Genomic DNA, 19224 nt, shown 5'->3' on the forward strand with positions numbered 1-19224 from the left:
CTGAGCACCAGAGAAAAGAGAATGCCCAGCATTCCCAAGGACTGTGTGATACAGGATCTGAGCTAAGACTGACTGAAACCAGAGCACCCAGCGGAACATATTTTACACTTACAACACATCTTCACTTGACTAGCCACATTTCAAGGACTGAATATTCAGACAGGATAGGTCTGAAGAATGCTTGATTGTTTGGACATTCCGTATAGCATCATCCTGGGGCTCTGTGTTGATGATGTCATGCTATTTGTACCTAGCGAGCAAGCAATGGCATGTATTCCAGATACATTGACAAGACACATACATGCCAGAAGGTGGGAAATAAGCCCTCCCAAGATTCAGGAACTTGCTACACTGGCGATGTTTTTATACTTGTTAAGTATTTGTATAGAAAACAACTTAGCCCTATGCCCAAAGAGATATCTGACTTCTGCTGTTGACCACTTGGAAGTGATCTCTAGCCCTTGAAATATCACTCCTAAAATGAGTGTTTCTGTTTTGACTATGGGTCTTGGGCCAACCAAATAGCAACAACGTGATTTGGGTTGGGGACTTTGGGTCAGGCTGCATCAGTGGAAATCCCTGGAGGGGCTGGAATCCCTGATCAGTCCCATGGGCAGTCAGCCATGCTTGCATGATGGAATCTCAATAAAGACTTTGGACTCCAAGGTTTGGGTAAGCTTCCCTGGTTGGCAATACTCCACACTGGGTACCAACCCTGTCCTGGCTCCACGGACAATTGGAAGGTCCCCATTTGCAACTCCCCTGGACTCTGCCCTGTGCATGTCTTCCTGTGGCTGATTATAATCCATATCCTTTATCTGTAACAAATCATAAGTGTGAGTGTAACATCTTTCAGTGAGTTTTGTGAGCCCTTCTAGCAAATTATGGTATGAAGAGTAGTCGGGATTCCTGAAGTGAGGCTCTCTTGCGTGGACTGTGCTCCCACTAACTTCATAGTTATCGTTCACAACATTGTTATTGCTCTTTGTGATCAATGTGTATTTCTATTAATTCACATATGTATCACTTTCTTCATTCTTTAAATTTTTAAAAAATGCAAACAGGATCCTCTTGTTTTTTGAATATTTTTACTTACTTGCAAGGCAGAATTACAGACAGAGGAGGAGAGAACACAGAGAGCAAGAGAGATCGTCCATCCTCTGGTTCACTCCCCAAATGGGTGCAATGGCCAGAGCTGGGCCAGGCCAAAGCCAGGAGCCCAGAGCTTCTTCTGGGTATCCCAGATGGCTTCAGAGGCGTAAGCTTCTTCTGCCACTTTTGCAGGTGCATTTGTAGGGAGCTGTATCAGAAGTGGAGCTGCTGGAGCTTGAACTAGCTCCTATATGGGATGCCAGCAGTATGCTGCAATGCCAGCTCCCATTCTTTAAATAAAAAAAAAAAATTATTAGAAAGGCAGAGAGACAGAAACACAGAGAGATCTTTCATCTGCTGGTTCACTCCCCAAATACCCTAATAGCCAGATCAAAGCCAGGAGCCTGGGACTCAGTTCAAATCTTCTAGGTCTCCCATTTGGGTGACAGGGACCCAAGTATTTGGGTCATCACCTGCTGCCTCCCAGGGTGCACATTAGCAGGAATTTGGAACAGGAAGTAGAGCTAGGACTTGAACACAGGCACTCTGATACTAGATGCAGGTGTCCCAAGCAGTAGCTTATCCACGTCACCAAATGCCTCTCCCATGTTCTTTGTTCTTTATGTACCTTTCATTACTTTCCATCTTATATTGCCTTACTTCTGCCTGAAGTAAATCCTTTAGAGTACCCTTTAGTGAAATCTGCTGCTGAGAATTTTTCTGTTCATGTCTGAAAATGTCTTATTTTGTGACATCCTTGAAATATAGGCTTTGTGGGTATAGGATTTCAGGTTGATAGTTACTTTTTATAGCACATTCAAGGTCTATTTTTAGTCTTCTGGTTTTTATAGCTGTTGTTATAAAAAACAGCTGCTTAAGCATTATTTCTTTGAAAATAATGTTTCCCTAGCAGTTTTTAATAATTTGTTTTATTTCATGAAGTCTTGTTATTAATAATTTATGTACATATTTCTTTTGATTTATTTTGCTTGCAATTTATAGTGATTCTTGAGTTGATCTGGTTTCATTTATAACCTCAAGAAAATTTTCAGCCATTAGTTTTTCAAATATTTCCTTTACTACACTCTATTCTTTCCTTCCAGTACTCTGATCAAACACATGATAAACCTTACACCCTGCAAGTTTCATTTGAATATTTTCTTTTGGCCTGTCTTCCATTTCGTACATTCTCTCATCAGCTGTAGCTCTTCTTAACATATTATATAGTTTTGATTTCAGCAATCTTTCATTTCTTGAATTTCTAATTGCTTCCTGTCAGTTTTAATAGTTTCCAGTTCTTTGCCCAAATTTTCAATCTTGTCTCCTTGAATATAGTAGGAAGAGTTATACTGAAAGCTATGCCTGGTAATTCTGCTATGTAGGGATCCAGTATGACTGCCTCTATTGTCTGCTGTTTCTCTTGGCTTTTGTTCCTTTTGTCTGTGACTAAGTGCTAGACATATGAGAAAAAATGTTGAAAAATTGGATTGCTTGGATGATGTTATCCTATTCCAAGAGGATTTGCTTCCAGCAGGGACCCTGGGAAACCAGAGTATAGCTTTTCTTAATTTATTCTTAGGGATTAAGATTTCAGTCACCCAGATGACTGAAGCTGGGTCGCAACCATTTAAACAGTTGGTCTACTTAGGGTATAGTTTTCTCAGAATCACAGCCAAAAGCACACCTTGGACCTCAACTTTTTTCTTCTAGTTTGTGACACTATCAACAGCATCACTCAACTTTTCAATGTTTTTTTCATGAACAGCAAAATTTCCCAATGCAAAAGGTCCTAAAGAAGGGACTTGATTTGATTATCTGGATTTTGTTTTTCTTCTCTTTCTTCCCCCAGCAATTGATTCTTCTTTACCTTCTTATTGCCACAATGTCAATTTTTTTTTTCAAATTTTGGAAGCAGGGACAGAGTCCCCATGTGCTGATCCACTCCCCAGATGCCCACGACGGTTAGGTCTGGGTCAGATCGAACCTGGAAGCAGGGAACTCAATCCAGGTCTCCTATGTGAATGGTAAGGAAGGACCCAACTTCCTGAGCCAATACCTCATGTTCTGCACTAGCAAGAATCTGTAATCAGGGGTCCTGAACCCAGGTCTTTCAATGTGGGACATGGACGTCTTAACTGCCATGTACACATGCCTGCACCAACTCCCAAAGTCTTTCAATGTTTTATTCACCTTGTTATTTATTTATTCACCTTTTTAAAAGCATTCCTTAGCATGTGGTTACTCCAAAATTCCTACTCCACTGATAGGAATAGTGGAAATGTCTATTGTCCAAATTTAGGAGATTATAATCTCCTGGCATCTTGTTTTGAGGTTTTTTTTTTTTTTTTTTTTTTTTTTTTGGACAGGCAGAGTGGACAGTGAGAGAGAGAGAGACAGAGAGAAAGGTCCTCCTTTGCCGTTGGTTCACCCTCCAATGGCCGCCGCGGCCGGCGCCGGCGCACCACGCTGATCTGATGGCAGGAGCCAGGTGCTTCTCCTGGTCTCCCATGGGGGTGCAGGGCCCAAGCACCTGGGCCATCCTCCACTGCACTCCCTGGCCACAGCAGAGAGCTGGCCTGGAAGAGGGGCAACCGGGACAGAATCCGGCGCCCCGACCGGGACTAGAACCCGGTGTGCCGGTGCTGCAAGGCGGAGGATTAGCCTAGTGAGCCGCGGCACCGGCCTTGAGTTCTTTTGAAAAATGTGCAGTAAACTCCCACTTATCGAGCACGATTACAGAAACTCTAGAAGTAACTAATTTGATTAAGGTAAAAAAAATCAGAAGCCACTTTTATTTTATTTTATTTATTTCTTTGAAAAGTAGAGGGGGAGAGAGAGAGATCTTCCATTTGCTAGTTCACTTGCCCAAATGCCTACAACAGCCAGGGGCAGGGGCAGGGGCAGGGGCAGGGGCAGGCCGAAGCCAGGCGTAAGGAACTCCACCTCAGTGTCCCATACAGGTGGCAGGAGCCCAAGTACTTGTGTTTTCACCTGCTGCCTGTTAGGCACATCAGCAGGCAGCTGATTGGAAGCAGCAGTGGGGCTTGACCTCAGGCACTCTGATATGGGCTGTGGGCATTCTAAGCAGAGTATTAATGTGCCACACCACAGCACCAACCTCCCAAAGCCATAACTTTTTAGAGACAAATTTCACAAAGTTATTGATGCCAATGCTTTTGACAGTGTAAACAATGAGTTAAGAATTAATCTTTCCTTAGACAGTGATGAAAATTTTGTAAAGATCAATATGTTTTTGAGGTAAATGTGACCTTATAGCTGCTTATTAAAAGGTAACAAGGAGGGCCGGCGCCGTGGCTCACTAGGCTAATCCTCCGCCTTGCGGCACCGGCACACCGGGTTCTAGTCCCAGTTGGGGCGCCGGATTCTGTCCTGGTTGCCCTCTTCCAGGCCAGCTCTCTGCTGTGGCCAGGGAGTGCAGTGGAGGACGGCCCAAGTGCTTGGGCCCTGCACCCCATGGGAGACCAGGAGAAGCACCTGGCTCCTGCCTTCAGATCAGTGTGGTGCGCTGGCCACAGCGTGCCAGCCGCAGCGGCCATTGGAGGGTGAACCAACAGCAAAGGAAGACCTTTCTCTCTGTCTCTCTCTATCTCTCTCACTGTCCATTCTGCCTGTCAAAAAAAAAAAAAAAGGTAACAAGGAGGGACAGGCACTGTGGTACAGTAGATTAAGTCTCAGCTCATATAAGAGAGCCTGGATGGAGTTCCAGCTCTGCTTTTATTCAGCTTCCTGCAAATGTGACTGGGAGGCAGCACATGGCTGCCTAAGTATTTAGGGTCTTGTTGGGGGGGAGGGGTACCAGCAGGGAGTTGTTGACTCCTGCCATTGGCCTGGCCTAGCTCCAGCTGGGTGGGCATTTGTGGAATAAACTAATGGATAGATCTCTCCCTCTCCTTCTGTTTCAGTCACTCTGCCTTTCAAAAAAAGAAGGAACTTTCTTTTCCTATATAATAAATATAATTTTTTGCAATAGTTTCCTTTGGATTATGAATGATTGAGCTAGAAAGCTATTTTTATAGAATGTTTATTGTAGAATACTGTTCATTACTTTGTAAATGGTATTTGTCATGGGAGATTAATTTTACTCACAGACTTTGCTAATTAACAGATTTTACCTCACTGATTTGTTGTAATTAATACAACTGGTATTAAGAAAAACCTGCGAGGATTCCCTTAAAGATTAGGAACGTAATTAAAGGAACTCCTGGTAAAAAAAATTTAATTTTACATATAAAGTGACTCTTACAGATTAATTTGAAAAATCCAACGCAGAGTATCAGTTTGCCACAACTGGTTATTCAGGCCGGTGGAATACTCTTGTTTTTAAAACTCTTGTTTATTTTTAACTTTATTTATATGTGAATCATCAAATTTCAAGAGATTAAAACGACCTACTCTTAACAGGGAGCTTCCCTGAGCAAACACTTTAATGGATGATGATTCAGAAAGAACCAGAACCTCAGGCTTGCTGGTCCTTGGGAGGGAGAGGGGGCAGGACCCGCGGAATCAGTGGCCACAGCGGGGTGCGGTGCCCCGGGGCGCAGACTGGTTTTCAGACGCATTTCCCACCCCGCATTTCCCACCCCGGGGCCCGGGGAGATGGGTGGTTGCTCAGGCGCCCAGCAGCGCACACCCGACTCGGGCATCCAAACTCACCCCCAGTCCGTCTGGCTCCTGCCCAGCCAGCGTTCCTGCAGGCACTCTCTCTACCCAGAGGAAAATTAGGTCTGGAAAGCCAGGCTTCAAACCTAATTAGTCTGTGATCTGATGGGGGCAGGCGGCTTTTATTTTTCTGTGCCCAGTTTTTCCTTTCACCCAGACCGACCGGCTCCAAGGGCTATCACTAAATCCGCAGGGTTCAGCAAAGTACTTGCGCAGGGCACGTTTCCAAAGAAACGTCAGCTCTGCTCATCTTTCAGGCACCTGGAAACAGCCCCCAACACGAATGAACCCCGCCATAGACGTGATAAAACACACAGCAACCTGCGAACATCGGTTGCGTTGTTACTATCTTGGCGCTGCTCCAGGTTCAAGCCATAGCATCAGCACCCAGGCGCTGAGCGCACCGCGGGGTCCCCAGGGGGCACCCAAGGGGCGACGGGGGAGGCTTGCTTCATTCAGCTGTCGAGGTGGAGAGAGAGTATTACGTGGCTTTCCCTTTCAAATTTAAAATTCGCACTTTCCCCTTTTCATTCCCGGTTTCTCCTCAGGGTTCGGGTTCGTTTCGAACTTACACGCCGGGGGCCACCTGCTCCTTCGGGGACAGCAAGGGCTGGGTAGGGGAGTGGGGGTTTCAGGGTGAAGCTTCTCAGGCTGGCCCAGCATCTCAGAGCAAACTCGAACCGAGGGGCCAAGCTAGAGCGTGGAGTTGACACCCCGACTTTTTCGGAAGCGCACGCTCTGCAAGGCGCCCATCCGCCGAGGGCTCAGGACCCGAGGCGCCACATTATATAAACTGCTGGGGAGGGGGGAGGGTCTCCCGCTCCAGTCTGCAGCGCTCCACGAGGAGCCTGCTCCGGTAGCTACAAAACTGCAGCGGGAATCGCGGCCATGTGCAGGTTACCAGGGTCACGGGACCCGGCGCAGGCCGCACACGCCCAGGGTCACGTGGGAGGCGGCGGCGCGCACTCCTCCACCCACGGGAGGAGGCGGAGAGGGAGAGAGGCAGGGGGCGGGGCCGGAGGCTGGGCCTCCCGTGAAGCCTCGCGCGGGGAAGGACCGGAACTCCGGGCGGGCGGCTTGTTGATAATATGGCGGCAGGAGCTGCCTGGGCATCTCGAGGAAGCGGTGGGGCCCACACCCGGAAGAAGGGTCCTATTTCAGGCTAGTGCAGCGGCCCCTGCGGGCCCGGAAGTCCGGGCCGGTTGCTGAATGAGGGGAGCCGGGCCCTCCCCGCGACAGTCCCCCCGCGCCCTCCGCCCCGACCCGGGCCCCGCCATGTCCTTCTTCCGGCGGAAAGGTAGCTGAGGGGGTGCCGGCGGGGGAGCCAGGCCGGGCCTCAGGGGTTGGCGGTGGGGCAGGTGGGCCTGCAAGGGCTTCCTCCCGGGCGGCGACGGGGCCCTCCGTGAGCCTCCCGGCCTCCGCGCTGACGTCCCCGAATGCCTCCCACTGCTCCGGGTCTCTGCAGGGAGGGAGTAGGTGGCCTCCTCGCGCGAGGTCGCGGCGGAATTGTCGCGCTGGTCCGAAAGTGGTTGCTGGAACTCTTGGAAGTGAATGCTTGTTTGCTTAAGAATAGCTCTTTGGGTGTTTTTGGTTTCTTTTTCTTTTTCTTTTTTCTTGTGTGTGTGGTTTGCTGGGGGGGGGGGCGGGGGGAGGCTGTGGCTCAAGCTCAGGGACATCCCTTTAGTACCTTATTACGGAAGCCTCGGATTTTTCCAAATATTGAGGATTTTATGTCTAAAAGCAACACATGGAAAAACTGCTTTCTTCAACTAGTGCTGTTTTCCAGTTTCCTCTGTAGGGGGAAGGGAAATTGCAGTCTTTAAAAATAAAATGACTTACTGCTGAAGTTCCCCTACTGAGCAAGGTTGCTTGTTTTGATGACTTAGCACATTCACTAACTGCTGAAACCCTAACTTCAGATAGAAAGGAACTACTTCTGTGTCGGGTTTTCGGTGGTGGTAACTGCCCAGTTTTTTAGTAGAGGGCAAGGCTGTGGATTTCATGAAGAGTACCTATCCGAAGTGAACGAGTGTGAGTCTGTCGTGGATGACAGTGGTTTTGTCCCTATTACTAAAAAGAAACCGGACCGGACAGAAACAGGTTTTCTGAAAAAGCACTAAGCCACATCAGAGCCTGGGGTTCACATGCCATCTGAGCTCCCAGCCGTGTAACCTGCAGCAGGCCAGTTAACCCGTTTCTCTTTCTTTGCTCTACTGAGAATTAGATTATTCCAAAAGGCCCCATTCAACTCCAGACGACTAAAGAATTCCTCTCAATAGGTGCAGGATTTTAGTAACTGATAGTAGGTGGTGAATGAATGAAGGCTGGCAAAATGGTAGTAGGAAGCTTTGTTAGTAAAGGATGTAAGTATAGTTAATAGCTCTCTAATGTGTCTGACAGGGTTAAAATGTTTAGCTTGCTTTTTTTTTTTTAAGGTAAAAAAGTTTTCTTAGTAAAGCTAGTTACACAAGACATGACCATTCACCATGTACTTCTGAGTGCCTACAGTTTGCCAGGTACTGTGCTGAGTCCTTACCATCCAGCAGTACAAGACAGAGTCCCTGCATCCATGGAGCTTATTGCCTGCTGGGATAGACAATAAATAAGCACACAAATGTCTCTGTGTGTGTGTGTGTATTTGGTGTGTATTCACAAACTGAGTAAAGTGTAATGAAGGGGAAAAAAGACCTTGGTTGAATGTTAGAGGAAGGTCTCTGCAGGTGACCTTGAAACTTAGATCAGCAGGTGGTATCTTGACAGAAACCAGGTTAGAGCACTAGAGGTATGGGGAATGCCACGTTCAGAGGACGTGAGTTGATGACTGTCTAGAAGGGAAAGAAGGCTACTGTGGATGTGGCAGAGAGGTTGGCCAGTATCAGATGACTGAAAGGTTTTAGACTATTGGTGGGTTTTGTTCCAAGTTGAGAGAGACTGTTTAAAAAAATATTTAAAGTGGAATGATCTTGGCCGGCACCGCGGCGCAATAGGCTCAAACTCTGCCTGTGGCGCCGGCACACCGGATTCTAGTCCCGGTCGGGGCACCGGATTCTGTCCTGGTTGCTCTTCTTCCAGTCCAGCTCTCTGCTGTGGCCTGGGAGTGCAGTGGAGGATGGCCCAAGTGCTTGGGCCCTTCACCTGCATGGGAGACCAGGAGAAGCACCTGGCTCCTGGCTTCAGATCAGCGCGATGTGCCGGCTGCAGTGGCCATTGAGGGGTGAACCAACGGAAAAGGAAGACTTTTTTCTCTCTCACTGTCCACTCTGCCTGTCAAAAAGAAAAACAAAAGTGGAATGATCTCATTTTTGTTTCTTTTTTAAAGATTTATTTATTTATTTGAAAGTCAGAGTTAAACAGAGGAGAGGCAGAGAAAGAGGTCCTTCATCCCTTGGTTCTAGATGCTTTTTGGAGGTTTAGGTGTGTCAAAGGTGGAAGTTTTTTTATTTTTATTTATTTTAAAATTTTTTTTTTGACAAGCAGAGTGGACAGTGAGAGAGACAGAGAGAAAGGTCTTCCTTTGCCGTTGGTTCACCCTCCAATGGCCGCCGCGGCTGGTGCGCTGCAGCCGGCGCACCGCGCTGATCCGATGGCAGGAGCCAGGTACTTATCCTGGTCTCCCATGGGGTGCAGGGCCCAAGCACCTGGGCCATCCTCCACTGCACTCCCGGGCCACAGCAGAGAGCTGGCTTGGAAGAGGGGCAACCGGGACAGAATCCGGCGCCCCGACCCGTGCTAGAACCCGGTGTGCCGGTGCCGCAAGGCAGAGGATTAGCCTAGTGAGCCGTGGCGCCGGCCCAAGGGTGGAAGTTTTAAATACGACCTGTATGTTGATGATACCCAAATTTATATCTCCAGCTTGCATCCTATCCCTTGAATTTAGATTGGTCTATCCAGCTGTTAGTCCAATTTATTAACTCCAACTTATTAACTCTGAAACCTGTTCATCAGATTTTTGGCCTTTTAGTTAATTGCTCAGGCTACAGTTTTAGTATATCCTTGAAGGTCTCTTTCTTTCTACTCTGTATCTGATCTTTCAGCAAATCTGTAAGGCCTACACCAGAATATGTCCACTTCTACCCACTTCTTACCACCCCCTTACCAAGTTAACACTTTGGATTAGGCAGTTACCTCTGTTTAGATTGAGTGGTTAAGGACATCCTCCAAGGAGATGTCACAGAAGTCAAGAAGTCACAGAAGTCAAGAGGGAGCTGGTTTTATGAAGATTGAGGAAACAGTGTAATTTTGCTATAGCCTTCCATTTGGTTTCCCTCTATTCTTGATCCCTGTGATATGTTTTCAACATGAATGCATAGAAACAGACCTAGGTATATACGGAAACTTTATAAAAAAAAGTTTCTAGTCCTTTGAGAAAGGATGAACTAGTTGGTAAAGGATGTTGATTATCCATCTGGCAAAGGAAAAAAATTTCCTATCTCCTATCATACACATTAAGAAGTCAGAAAGGTTTTTCTTGAACGAACCAGATGTTTTTTGTCACACTCTCCTCTACCTTTGTAACTGTGAAAAGTATGTAAGAAAATGGGCATGGCTATATTACAATAAAACTTTATTTATAGAAAACTGATATTAGATTGAATTTGGCCCATGGTGTATAGTTTTCAATCCCTGATAAACAGAAATAATTTCCAGTTACATAAGAACCCACAACATGAAAAAAAAAAACCTTAAAATTATATAGAAAATGCAGGGGCAGGGTGAGATTCTGATCTTGGGGCAGTGAGGAAATTTTTGAAAAAGTAGACTGGGAAGGGCTGGCATTGTGGTGCAGTAGGTTAAGCTGCTGCTTGCGATGCTGGCATCCCATATTGGAGTGCCAGTTTGAGTCCTGACTGCCCTTCTTCCTGTTAATGTGCCTGGGAAGGCAGTGGGAAATAACCCAAATACTTGGGCCCCTGATCCCAAGACAGTTTCTGGCTCCATGCTTCAACTTGGCCCAGCCCTGGCTGTTGTGGCCATTTGGGGATTGAACCAGGGCATAGAAGGTCTTTTGTCTCTCTCTTCCCCACTTCCCTCTCCCGTCTTTGTGTCTGTCTGTCCCTGTCTCTGATGCTCTGCCATTCAAATAAATAAATAAACCTTTAAAACACAGGAAAGTAGAACCTATGTAATCTTCATTTGACTACATTAAAATAAAAATGCAATAAAATATACCTAAGATATTTGTAACAATGAAATATTAGTTTCTAGATTATAGTGTGTGTGTGTGTGTATATATATATATATATCAAGTTTCTGCAAGTAGTAAGTAAAACACAAAGAATGTGAAAAAGGGCTTTATGAAAGAGGAAACCTAAATGTTTTCTAAATATGAAAGAATGTTTAGGGGCTGGTGCTGTGGCACAGTGGGTTAAAACCCTGGCCAGAAGCGCCGACATCCCATATGGTCGCCTGTTCTAGTCCTGGCTGCTCCTCTTCTGATCCAGCTCTCTGCTATGGCTTGGGATAGCAGTAGAAAATGGCCCAAGTCCTTGGGCCCCTGCACCCACATGGGAGACCCGGAAGAAGCTCCTGGCTCCTGGCTTCGGATCGGCGCAGCTCCAGCCATTGCGGCCATCCAGGGAGTGAATCAGTGGATGGAAGACCTCTGTCTCTACCTCTCTCTGTAACTCTTTCAAAATAAACAAAATAAATCTTAAAAAAATGTTTAACCTCAAAGGAAACAAGGTGATGAATCTGAAACTTCAAATAGCATTTTTTTCAAAGATTTATTTATTTACTTGAAAGGCAGAGTTATAGAGAGGAGAGGTAGAAACAGAGAGAGATCTTCCATCTGCTGGTTCACTCTCCACTTGGCCGCAATGGGTGGAGCTGGGCCAATCTGGAGCCTGGAGCCAGGAGCCAGGAGTTTCTTCCACTGCTTTCCCAGGCCATAGCAGAGAGCTGGTTTGGAAGTGAAGCAGCTGGGACTGGAAGTGGCGCCCATATGGGATGCCAGCACTGCAGGCAGTGGCTTTACCTGATATGCCATGGCACTGGCCCCTCAAATAGCATTTTAAAACTACTAAACTGGCAAAAATTAAACATTCCAGAGATGAGATTATACAGCTTGTCTATAGGAGTGTAAATTGACACAGTCACTTCCGTTAAGAAGGTACACAATTTGTTACCTAGTGATTCCATTTCCAGGGACTTATGCATATATGTATAGGAAGACTGAACTAGAATCAGATGAATGTTTGTAAGTGAAAATTGGGGAAGAAAGTAAATGTTCATTAATAGGAAGATGGATTAATAAAGGCATATTTAAAAAGGAATTAAGTAGCTAAAGTGAATAGAGCTAATTGAATAAACCAGAAGTGCATCAGTATAGACATTGAATTACTGAATGGAAGTCACGAGTATGTATAAAGTATCATTTGTGTAATTTTAAAGATGTGCAGATACCATGTTTTCATTTTTTATACATTTATAGTTGTTTATGGTAAAAACAAAAACTAGTATACAAAGAAGACATGTTATTTAGGGTTAGTATTTACCTGGCAAGGGAAGAAGAGCAGTGGAGTCAGGTAGAGATTCATAGGGACCTTGACTATATATTATAAAATAGGGGACAAAAAAGTGCTATCATTTGATAGACTGTTGTACATTTTTATGCTTGAAGTATTACATAGGAGTCCTGATTAGTAGGACAATGGTTTAAGGCTAACAGAAGTGAAACTGGGGAGGTAGAATCAGTTGGTCTTAAGTGGTTTGTGTTGGAGGCAAAATATTAAGGCTGACTCCCAGACGCTGGCCTGAGTAACTGATGATAGATTCACAGGAAGATGAAGACTGAGGTAGGGACAGGATTGGGAAAAGATACATTCTGGTTTGGAGAAATGGAATTGAAGAGGGGTATGGGTGACTGTATGAATTTGAGATTTAAAAAATTTAGAGTGGAGATACATGAGTAAATGTAGGAGACACAGCATACGTATGAAAGCTTTAAGAATGGGTCAGGTCAGCCAGGAAATATCTATGGTGAACAATAAAAGAGGGGCCTGTCATTTTCCTGTGAAACCCAGCAAACCAGAGGTCAGGGAGGTGGGGGGTTACCAGAGGAGGGCTAGGGACCAGGAGAGGGGAGCGCTGTGGTAGCTGAGACTGGGTAATGTTTTCAGCTGCAGTTGTTTGGCAGGTGCTGCTGACGTGGCCGCAGGTGCTGTCAGCCTGCCACATTTTCATATTTTATCTTCACGATGCAGTGATCGGCTCCTGAGATGTTATTTCTTCATTGGTTCCCATTTGGGCCTCCACGTAGTCGAATGTAGACTTGAAGGGAAGATGCTGTCTTCTGAAAAGCCTGGAGAGTGGCACATATTGTGCTTTCAAATAGCTGTTGATGAATGGACTTCAGGGAGCTACTCTGACACCTAGTTATTTCCTGTTTCTAGCCTTTCAACTTCTAATATTGAAAAGGGTTAAGTAGACAGATGCGCATGCTGGGAGATAGCTTATTTTGAGGAATTGGAGATTAAAGGAAGTTTAATATTGAAAGAAACCAGAAAAGTAGAGGGTTAAAAATCGTCTTAGGTCAGCTCCCATAACAGTGTTCACGCTTGACTTAAGCTGGCTTGCACCTTCCTTCCTTGGATTTTATATTTTAGCTTATCTGCAGTAGAATCTTCGCTGTTTTGTATAATAGAGGAGGGTGTATGGTTATTTTAGAGACAAATTGTTAAGGCTTGAGTGTTAGGAGTTTACAGTGTTTGTCTTTGATGCCACTGGGGACAGGGCTAAAGAAGAAATCAAGTGATACACAACTAAAAACTCTTTCTTCATTCTTTCTTTGCATCTAATAGTAATAGCCAGTGTAGTGGGTAGCACATGGTAATAATATTAATGTTGATCCTAAATTTATTCCAAATCTATGCTAGTTACTGTTCTGTGCCCTATACAGATGTTTGGTTTTAGCTTTTTTTTTTTTTTTTTTTTTTTTTTAACCAGTAACCCTCTAAAGTAGACCTAATTGTATAAGGCAAGGAAATTAAGACCCGGAGCAGTAAATTATCTTTTCCAAGATTGCTTGGCTAATAAATGAGAAAGCCAGAATTTGAACCCTTGTATTATGACTACATTGTCTGCATTCCTTATGTTTTTGAATGCCATTCAGAGGTTACTTCCTTAGAGAAACCTTCTTCAGCTGACCTGCCTTGCCCCCCTCTGATCTTTGAATATTCATCTGTTAGAATAAAACTTGTCTGGTTTTTACAATCTATAAAATGTGTCTTTCAAAAGTTGGTCATAATGCTCCTTTGTCTTCTAGTGAAAGGCAAAGAACAAGAGAAGACCTCAGATGTCAAGTCCATTAAAGGTGAGTTCAGTGGCATTCATGGCACTAAAAAATTTTGTGTTGTGCATTTATGAGCTCTTTAATCCTGTTACCTTGTTCTTTCTTTCAGCATTAATCTTTTCTGCCTTATTTTGTAACTATGATCATGACTTATTTCCCTCTTTAACCTGTATGGTCTTAAACACTTAGCACACCATGAGCTTTAATTTCCTTTTCCAAAATTTATATATTTGACAGGCAGAGTGACAAGGAGGGAGGCGAGGAGGGAGAGAGAAATTTTCTGTTCATTGATTAACTTCCCAAACACCTGCAAGAGCCAAGGTTGGGCAGGCTGAACCGGGAACTCCCATCTTTGTCTCCTGTGAGGGTGGCTGGAACCCAGCTATTTGGGTGATCATCTGCTGCCGGCCAGGCGCCTAAGCAGGAAATCTGGGTCTTCTAGAAGCATGCAGTAGTTCAGACTCAAACCAGGCACTCCAATATGGGATACAGGTGTCCCAAGCAGTGGCTTAACCCACCGCACCATGCTGTCCTTGGATAATGAGATTTCTATTGGGCTTTTGTTGGCTGTACTGTTGATAACAGTGAGCTAAGTCCCTCCCTAGCGATCCCACATTTGATTGTTTACTAAAAGTAATTAGTTGACTCTTTTTAATAAAAGACCAAGAATACCTGTAACTGAGCAGTCTGGTAATGGACTGCCATTTATCCAGAAGTGTGGATGCTCGTGGTTTTCACTGCTTTATTACTTTGCATGGCCTTAATTTAAGATTAGTCAGGGTACTTTGTTGGGCCCAATACATTGTCCTTATTTACAGGTTAGAACATTATTTTTTTAGATAGTAATCTCTGCTGTGTTTTTGAATGATTTAGTTATGTCCACTGTACAGAGATTGGAATGGAAAAGTTATAATGGAAATTTTTTCTATGGTCATTATGTATACATATACGTGTTTATATACATGTATGTGTTATAAATGTAATTTATTATATAAAATCTACAGATAGCTGCTTACTAGATTTTTCTAATATTTTTATATTGTATAGCTAACACTTAGTATTTACTGTATATGCCCAGTTTCCCAGAGACTAATTATAACTTATTTATTTCTGATAATTTACAGCCAGCTGGGTTCCACATTAGTTCAGATTGCCTCCTTTAAGCAAAATTTGCTTGACAGAGAAGGCTTAAAGCCCTTAGCGAGTAGAGTCTTGTAAAGTCTAGATCTGATTGTATTGGAAGGAAGGAACTTTGTCTCAGGCAGTCAGAATACCAGCTTCCACTCTGAACCTTGGCTACTGACAGTATGACCTAGGTAAGTCAGGGAGCTTCCTTCAGCTTCTTCATTTGTAGAATAGGGACATTGGCCTAGCTAATCTAAATCTCTACCATGCTTACACTCTATGATGGTACATGATCTGTGCCTATTACTCACTGACTTAACCTTAGGCTGGTATAGAAGCAGTTACAGGAAACAGTGCCTCAGAAAGATTACAGTTTGATTAGAAAGACAAACTTAGGCACAGAATAGTAGCAACTAATAATGGCTACCATTTACAGAACGCCTCTTGTTCTAGGCATTAGACAAAAATTATGGCTATAACAGTGAACAAAAAAAGACTTGAATCCTGCCCTCATTGAACTTACAGATTGATAGGGGAAAGGAACAATAATCAAATAATTCCACAGAAGACCTGGATTAGTTATTAATTATGCAAAAAATTAGGAGGCAAAGTGTATAGAACTCTGTGACTGATTTAAATACAAGGTGTGAAGGAGGAGATAAAGTTTGATACCTACCTTTGTGGCTTGCCTAACAGAACCAGATAGGAAATTAGATGTTCAGTTTTGGTATGTTGGGTAGAAGGTACTTTTCAAAAACATTTTTAATAACAGTAATTATGCATATTTATGGGCTACAGTGTGATATTTCAATATATGTATACAGTGTATTTTGATCAAAACAGGATAATCAGAATTTCCCCTTCTTTGATATTATTTTATGGTTGGAGGATTAGAGCTTCTGTTTGTTCGTACAGTATATACTAGCTTATTGTGAACTATAGTCACCCCACTATGTTGTGACTTTGACTCTGATTTGGTACCTATGTCCAGCTCCCTCTGTCACCCCTCCCAGTCTCTAGTAATCACCATTCTCTGTTCAGATTGAAGGTTTTTTTTGTTGTTGTTGTTTTTTAGCTCCTATATTTGAGGGTATTTTTCTGGGTCTGGTTTATTTCATTAGCAAGATAACATCCAGTTCCAAGCATTTTGCTGCAAAGACAAGATTTCATTCTTGGTAAAGGCTTTTTAATGACTGAGTAGTATTCCCATTATATACTTACATAATTTTTTTATTCATTCATCTGATGATGGACACTTTGGTTGATTCCATATCTTAGCTGTTGGGAACAGTGCTGTGGTAACCATGGTAGAGCTGGTATCTCTTTGATATAATGATTGAGATATTCTGAATATTAAACCTTTGCTTATAGATAAGTAGCTTACAGATATTTTCTCCTATTCTGTTGGATGTATCTTCACTCTATTGATTATTTCGTTTGTTGTGCAGAAGCTTCTGAGTTTGATATAATCTCATTTATCTAATTTTGCTTTTGTTGCCTGAACTTTGGGGTGTTGTTCAAGAAATAATTGCTGGGGCCAGTGCTGTGGCTCACTAGGTTAACCCTCCGCCTGTGGCACTGGCACCCCAGGTTCTAGTCCTGGTTGCTCCTCTTCCAGTCCAGCTCTCTGCTGTGGTCTGGGAGGGCAGTGGAGGATGGCCCAAGTGCTTGGGTCCTGCACCTGCATGGGAGACCAGGAAGAAGCACCTGGCTCCTGGCTTTGGATCGGTGCAGCTCCTGCCATTGCAGCCATTTGGGGGGTGAACCAACGGAAAGAAGACCTTTCTTTCTGTCTCTTTCTCTCACTGTCTGTAACTCTACTTGTCAAATAAAATTAAAAAAAAAAATCATTGCCTATACCAGTGTCTTTTTTTTTTTTTTTGAAAGATTTATTTTATTTATTTGAAAGAGTTACAGAGAGAAGTAGAGACAGAGAGAGCGGTCTTCCTTCTGCTGGTTCACTCCCCAGATGGCCGCAATGACTAGAGCTGCACCGATCCAAAGCCAGGAGCCAGGAGCTTCTTCTAGGTCTCCCACATGGGTGCCAAGGACTTGGGCCATCTTCCACTGCTTTCCCAGGCCATAGCAGAGAGCTGAATCAGAAGAGGAGCAGCCGGGACTAGAACCGGTGCCCATATGGGATGCCAGGGCTTTAACCCACTATGCCACAGCACCGTCCCCTATACCAGTGTCTTGAAATATTTTCCCCATGTTTCCTTCTAGCAGTTTTCATAGTTTCAGGTCTTCCATGTAGATCATTGATCCATCTCAAGTTTATTTTTGCATATGGTAAGAGATAAGGATCTAATTTCATTGTTCTACATATGTAAATCTAGTTTTGCCAGCACCATTTATTGGAAAGACTCCTTTCTTTGTGTTCATGGTACCTTTGACCAAAATCTGTTAGCTGTATATACATGGATTAACTTCTGGGTTCCCTATTCTGTTCCATTAATCTGTGTGTTGGTTTTTATGCCAGTAATACCCTGCTGTTTTAATTGTCCTAGTTTTGTGGTATGGTTTGAAATCAGGTATTATGATTCCTCTAGCTTTATCTTTTTGATTAGGATAGCTTCGCTGTTCTGTGTCTTTTGTGGTTCCATATGAGTTTGGAATTTTTTTTTCTATTTTTATGAAGAATGTCCTTGGTATTTTTATACTGAACCTATATTGCTTTCAGTAGTATGGATATTTTAATGGTGTTAATATGTTGTCTTCTTTGTATGTGTGTCCTTGATGATTTCTTTTATCAGCACTATATAATTTTCATTATAGATATCCTTAATGTCTTTGGTTGAATTATTCCTAAATATTTAACTTTTTAGTAGCTATTATGAATGAGTTTTCTTTCTTTTTTGAAAAAAGATTTATTTGTTTGAAAGGCAGACTGTGAGACAGAGGAAGAGAGCGAGATCTTCATTTGCTATTCACTCCCCAAATGTCTGCAACATCCAGAACTGAGCCAGACCAAAACTGGGAGCCTAGAACTTCATCTGGGTCTCCCACATGGGTGGCAGGGGCCCAAGCACCTCCATCTTCTGTCGCTTTAATAGGTGCATAAGCAGGGAGCTGGATTGGAAGTGGAGCAGCCTGGACTTGAACATGTGCCCATATGAGTTGCCAGCATTGCAGGTGGCTGCTTAACATACCGCAACACTGGCTATATACTGAATTGTCTTATTGGTTCTAACAGCTTTTTGGCAAAATGTTTATAGATATTTCTGTGTATAAAATCATGTTACCTACAAACATGGGTGTTTTGACTTCCATCTTTCCATTTTCAATGCTTGCTTTGTTTCTGTTCCCTGGTTGTTCTTGCTAATATTTCCAATATATGTTGAAAAAGAGTGGTGAAAGTAGACATTCTTGTTTTGTTCCGGGTCTGATGAGAAATGCTTTCAATTTTTCTTCATTCTGTAGGATATTCACTGTGGGTTTATAATATATAGTCTTTATAGTTTTAAGATATTTTCCTTCTAAACTCAATTTGTTGATAATTTTTATCATGGGAGGGTGTGGAATCTTATCAAATGCCTTTTCTGCTTCTATTAAGATGATCATAGTTGTTTTGTTGATGTGATTTACTATGTTTATTGATCTGTAAATGTGGAATCACTTTTACATCCTTAGAATGTGTCCCACTTGATCATGATGTATGATCTTTTTGATGTAGTGTTGGATTCAGTTTGCTGATATTTCATTGAGCTTTTTTGCATCTTTGTTCCTCAAGCATATTGGTCTATGGTTTTCTTTTGGTGTTGTATCTTTGGTTTTGGTGTCAGAGTAATATTGGCCTCAGAAATTTTGTCAGAATTCCATCCTTTTCAGTATTTTGGAATACCCTGACAAGTAGTAGAGTTAGTCCCTCTTGAAATGTTTTGTAGAATTCAATTGTAAAGCTGTCAAGTGCTAGACTTTTCTTTGATAGGATATATTCAATCACTGCTTCAGTCTCATTATTTATTGGTCTGTTGAAAATTTCTATACTTATTGATTAATCTTGGTAGATTTTATGTATCTAGGAATTTATCCATTTT

General features: G+C 43.3%; 1 protein-coding gene across 2 annotated transcripts in view; it reads left to right on the top strand.

The window, feature by feature from the left end:
- The first annotated feature begins 237 nt into the window (after positions 1 to 237).
- The window catches only part of AKAP10 (A-kinase anchoring protein 10), a 91324-nt gene continuing 72337 nt past the window's right edge, over positions 238 to 19224 (top strand). The window contains exons 1-2 of one of the 2 annotated variants that reach the window (XM_008270672.4): positions 238 to 311; positions 14036 to 14083. In XM_008270672.4, coding sequence (XP_008268894.2) covers positions 302 to 311; positions 14036 to 14083 — 58 coding nt within the window. In that variant the 5' untranslated portion in view covers positions 238 to 301. Of the gene's footprint in view, positions 312 to 6765; positions 7070 to 14035; positions 14084 to 19224 lie in introns of those variants that run through there. The other variant, XM_008270671.4, reaches the window with a different exon arrangement.

Source organism: Oryctolagus cuniculus, chromosome 17, assembly GCF_964237555.1.
Source record: "Oryctolagus cuniculus chromosome 17, mOryCun1.1, whole genome shotgun sequence".
In the NCBI taxonomy this organism is placed as follows: Eukaryota; Metazoa; Chordata; class Mammalia; order Lagomorpha; family Leporidae; genus Oryctolagus; species Oryctolagus cuniculus.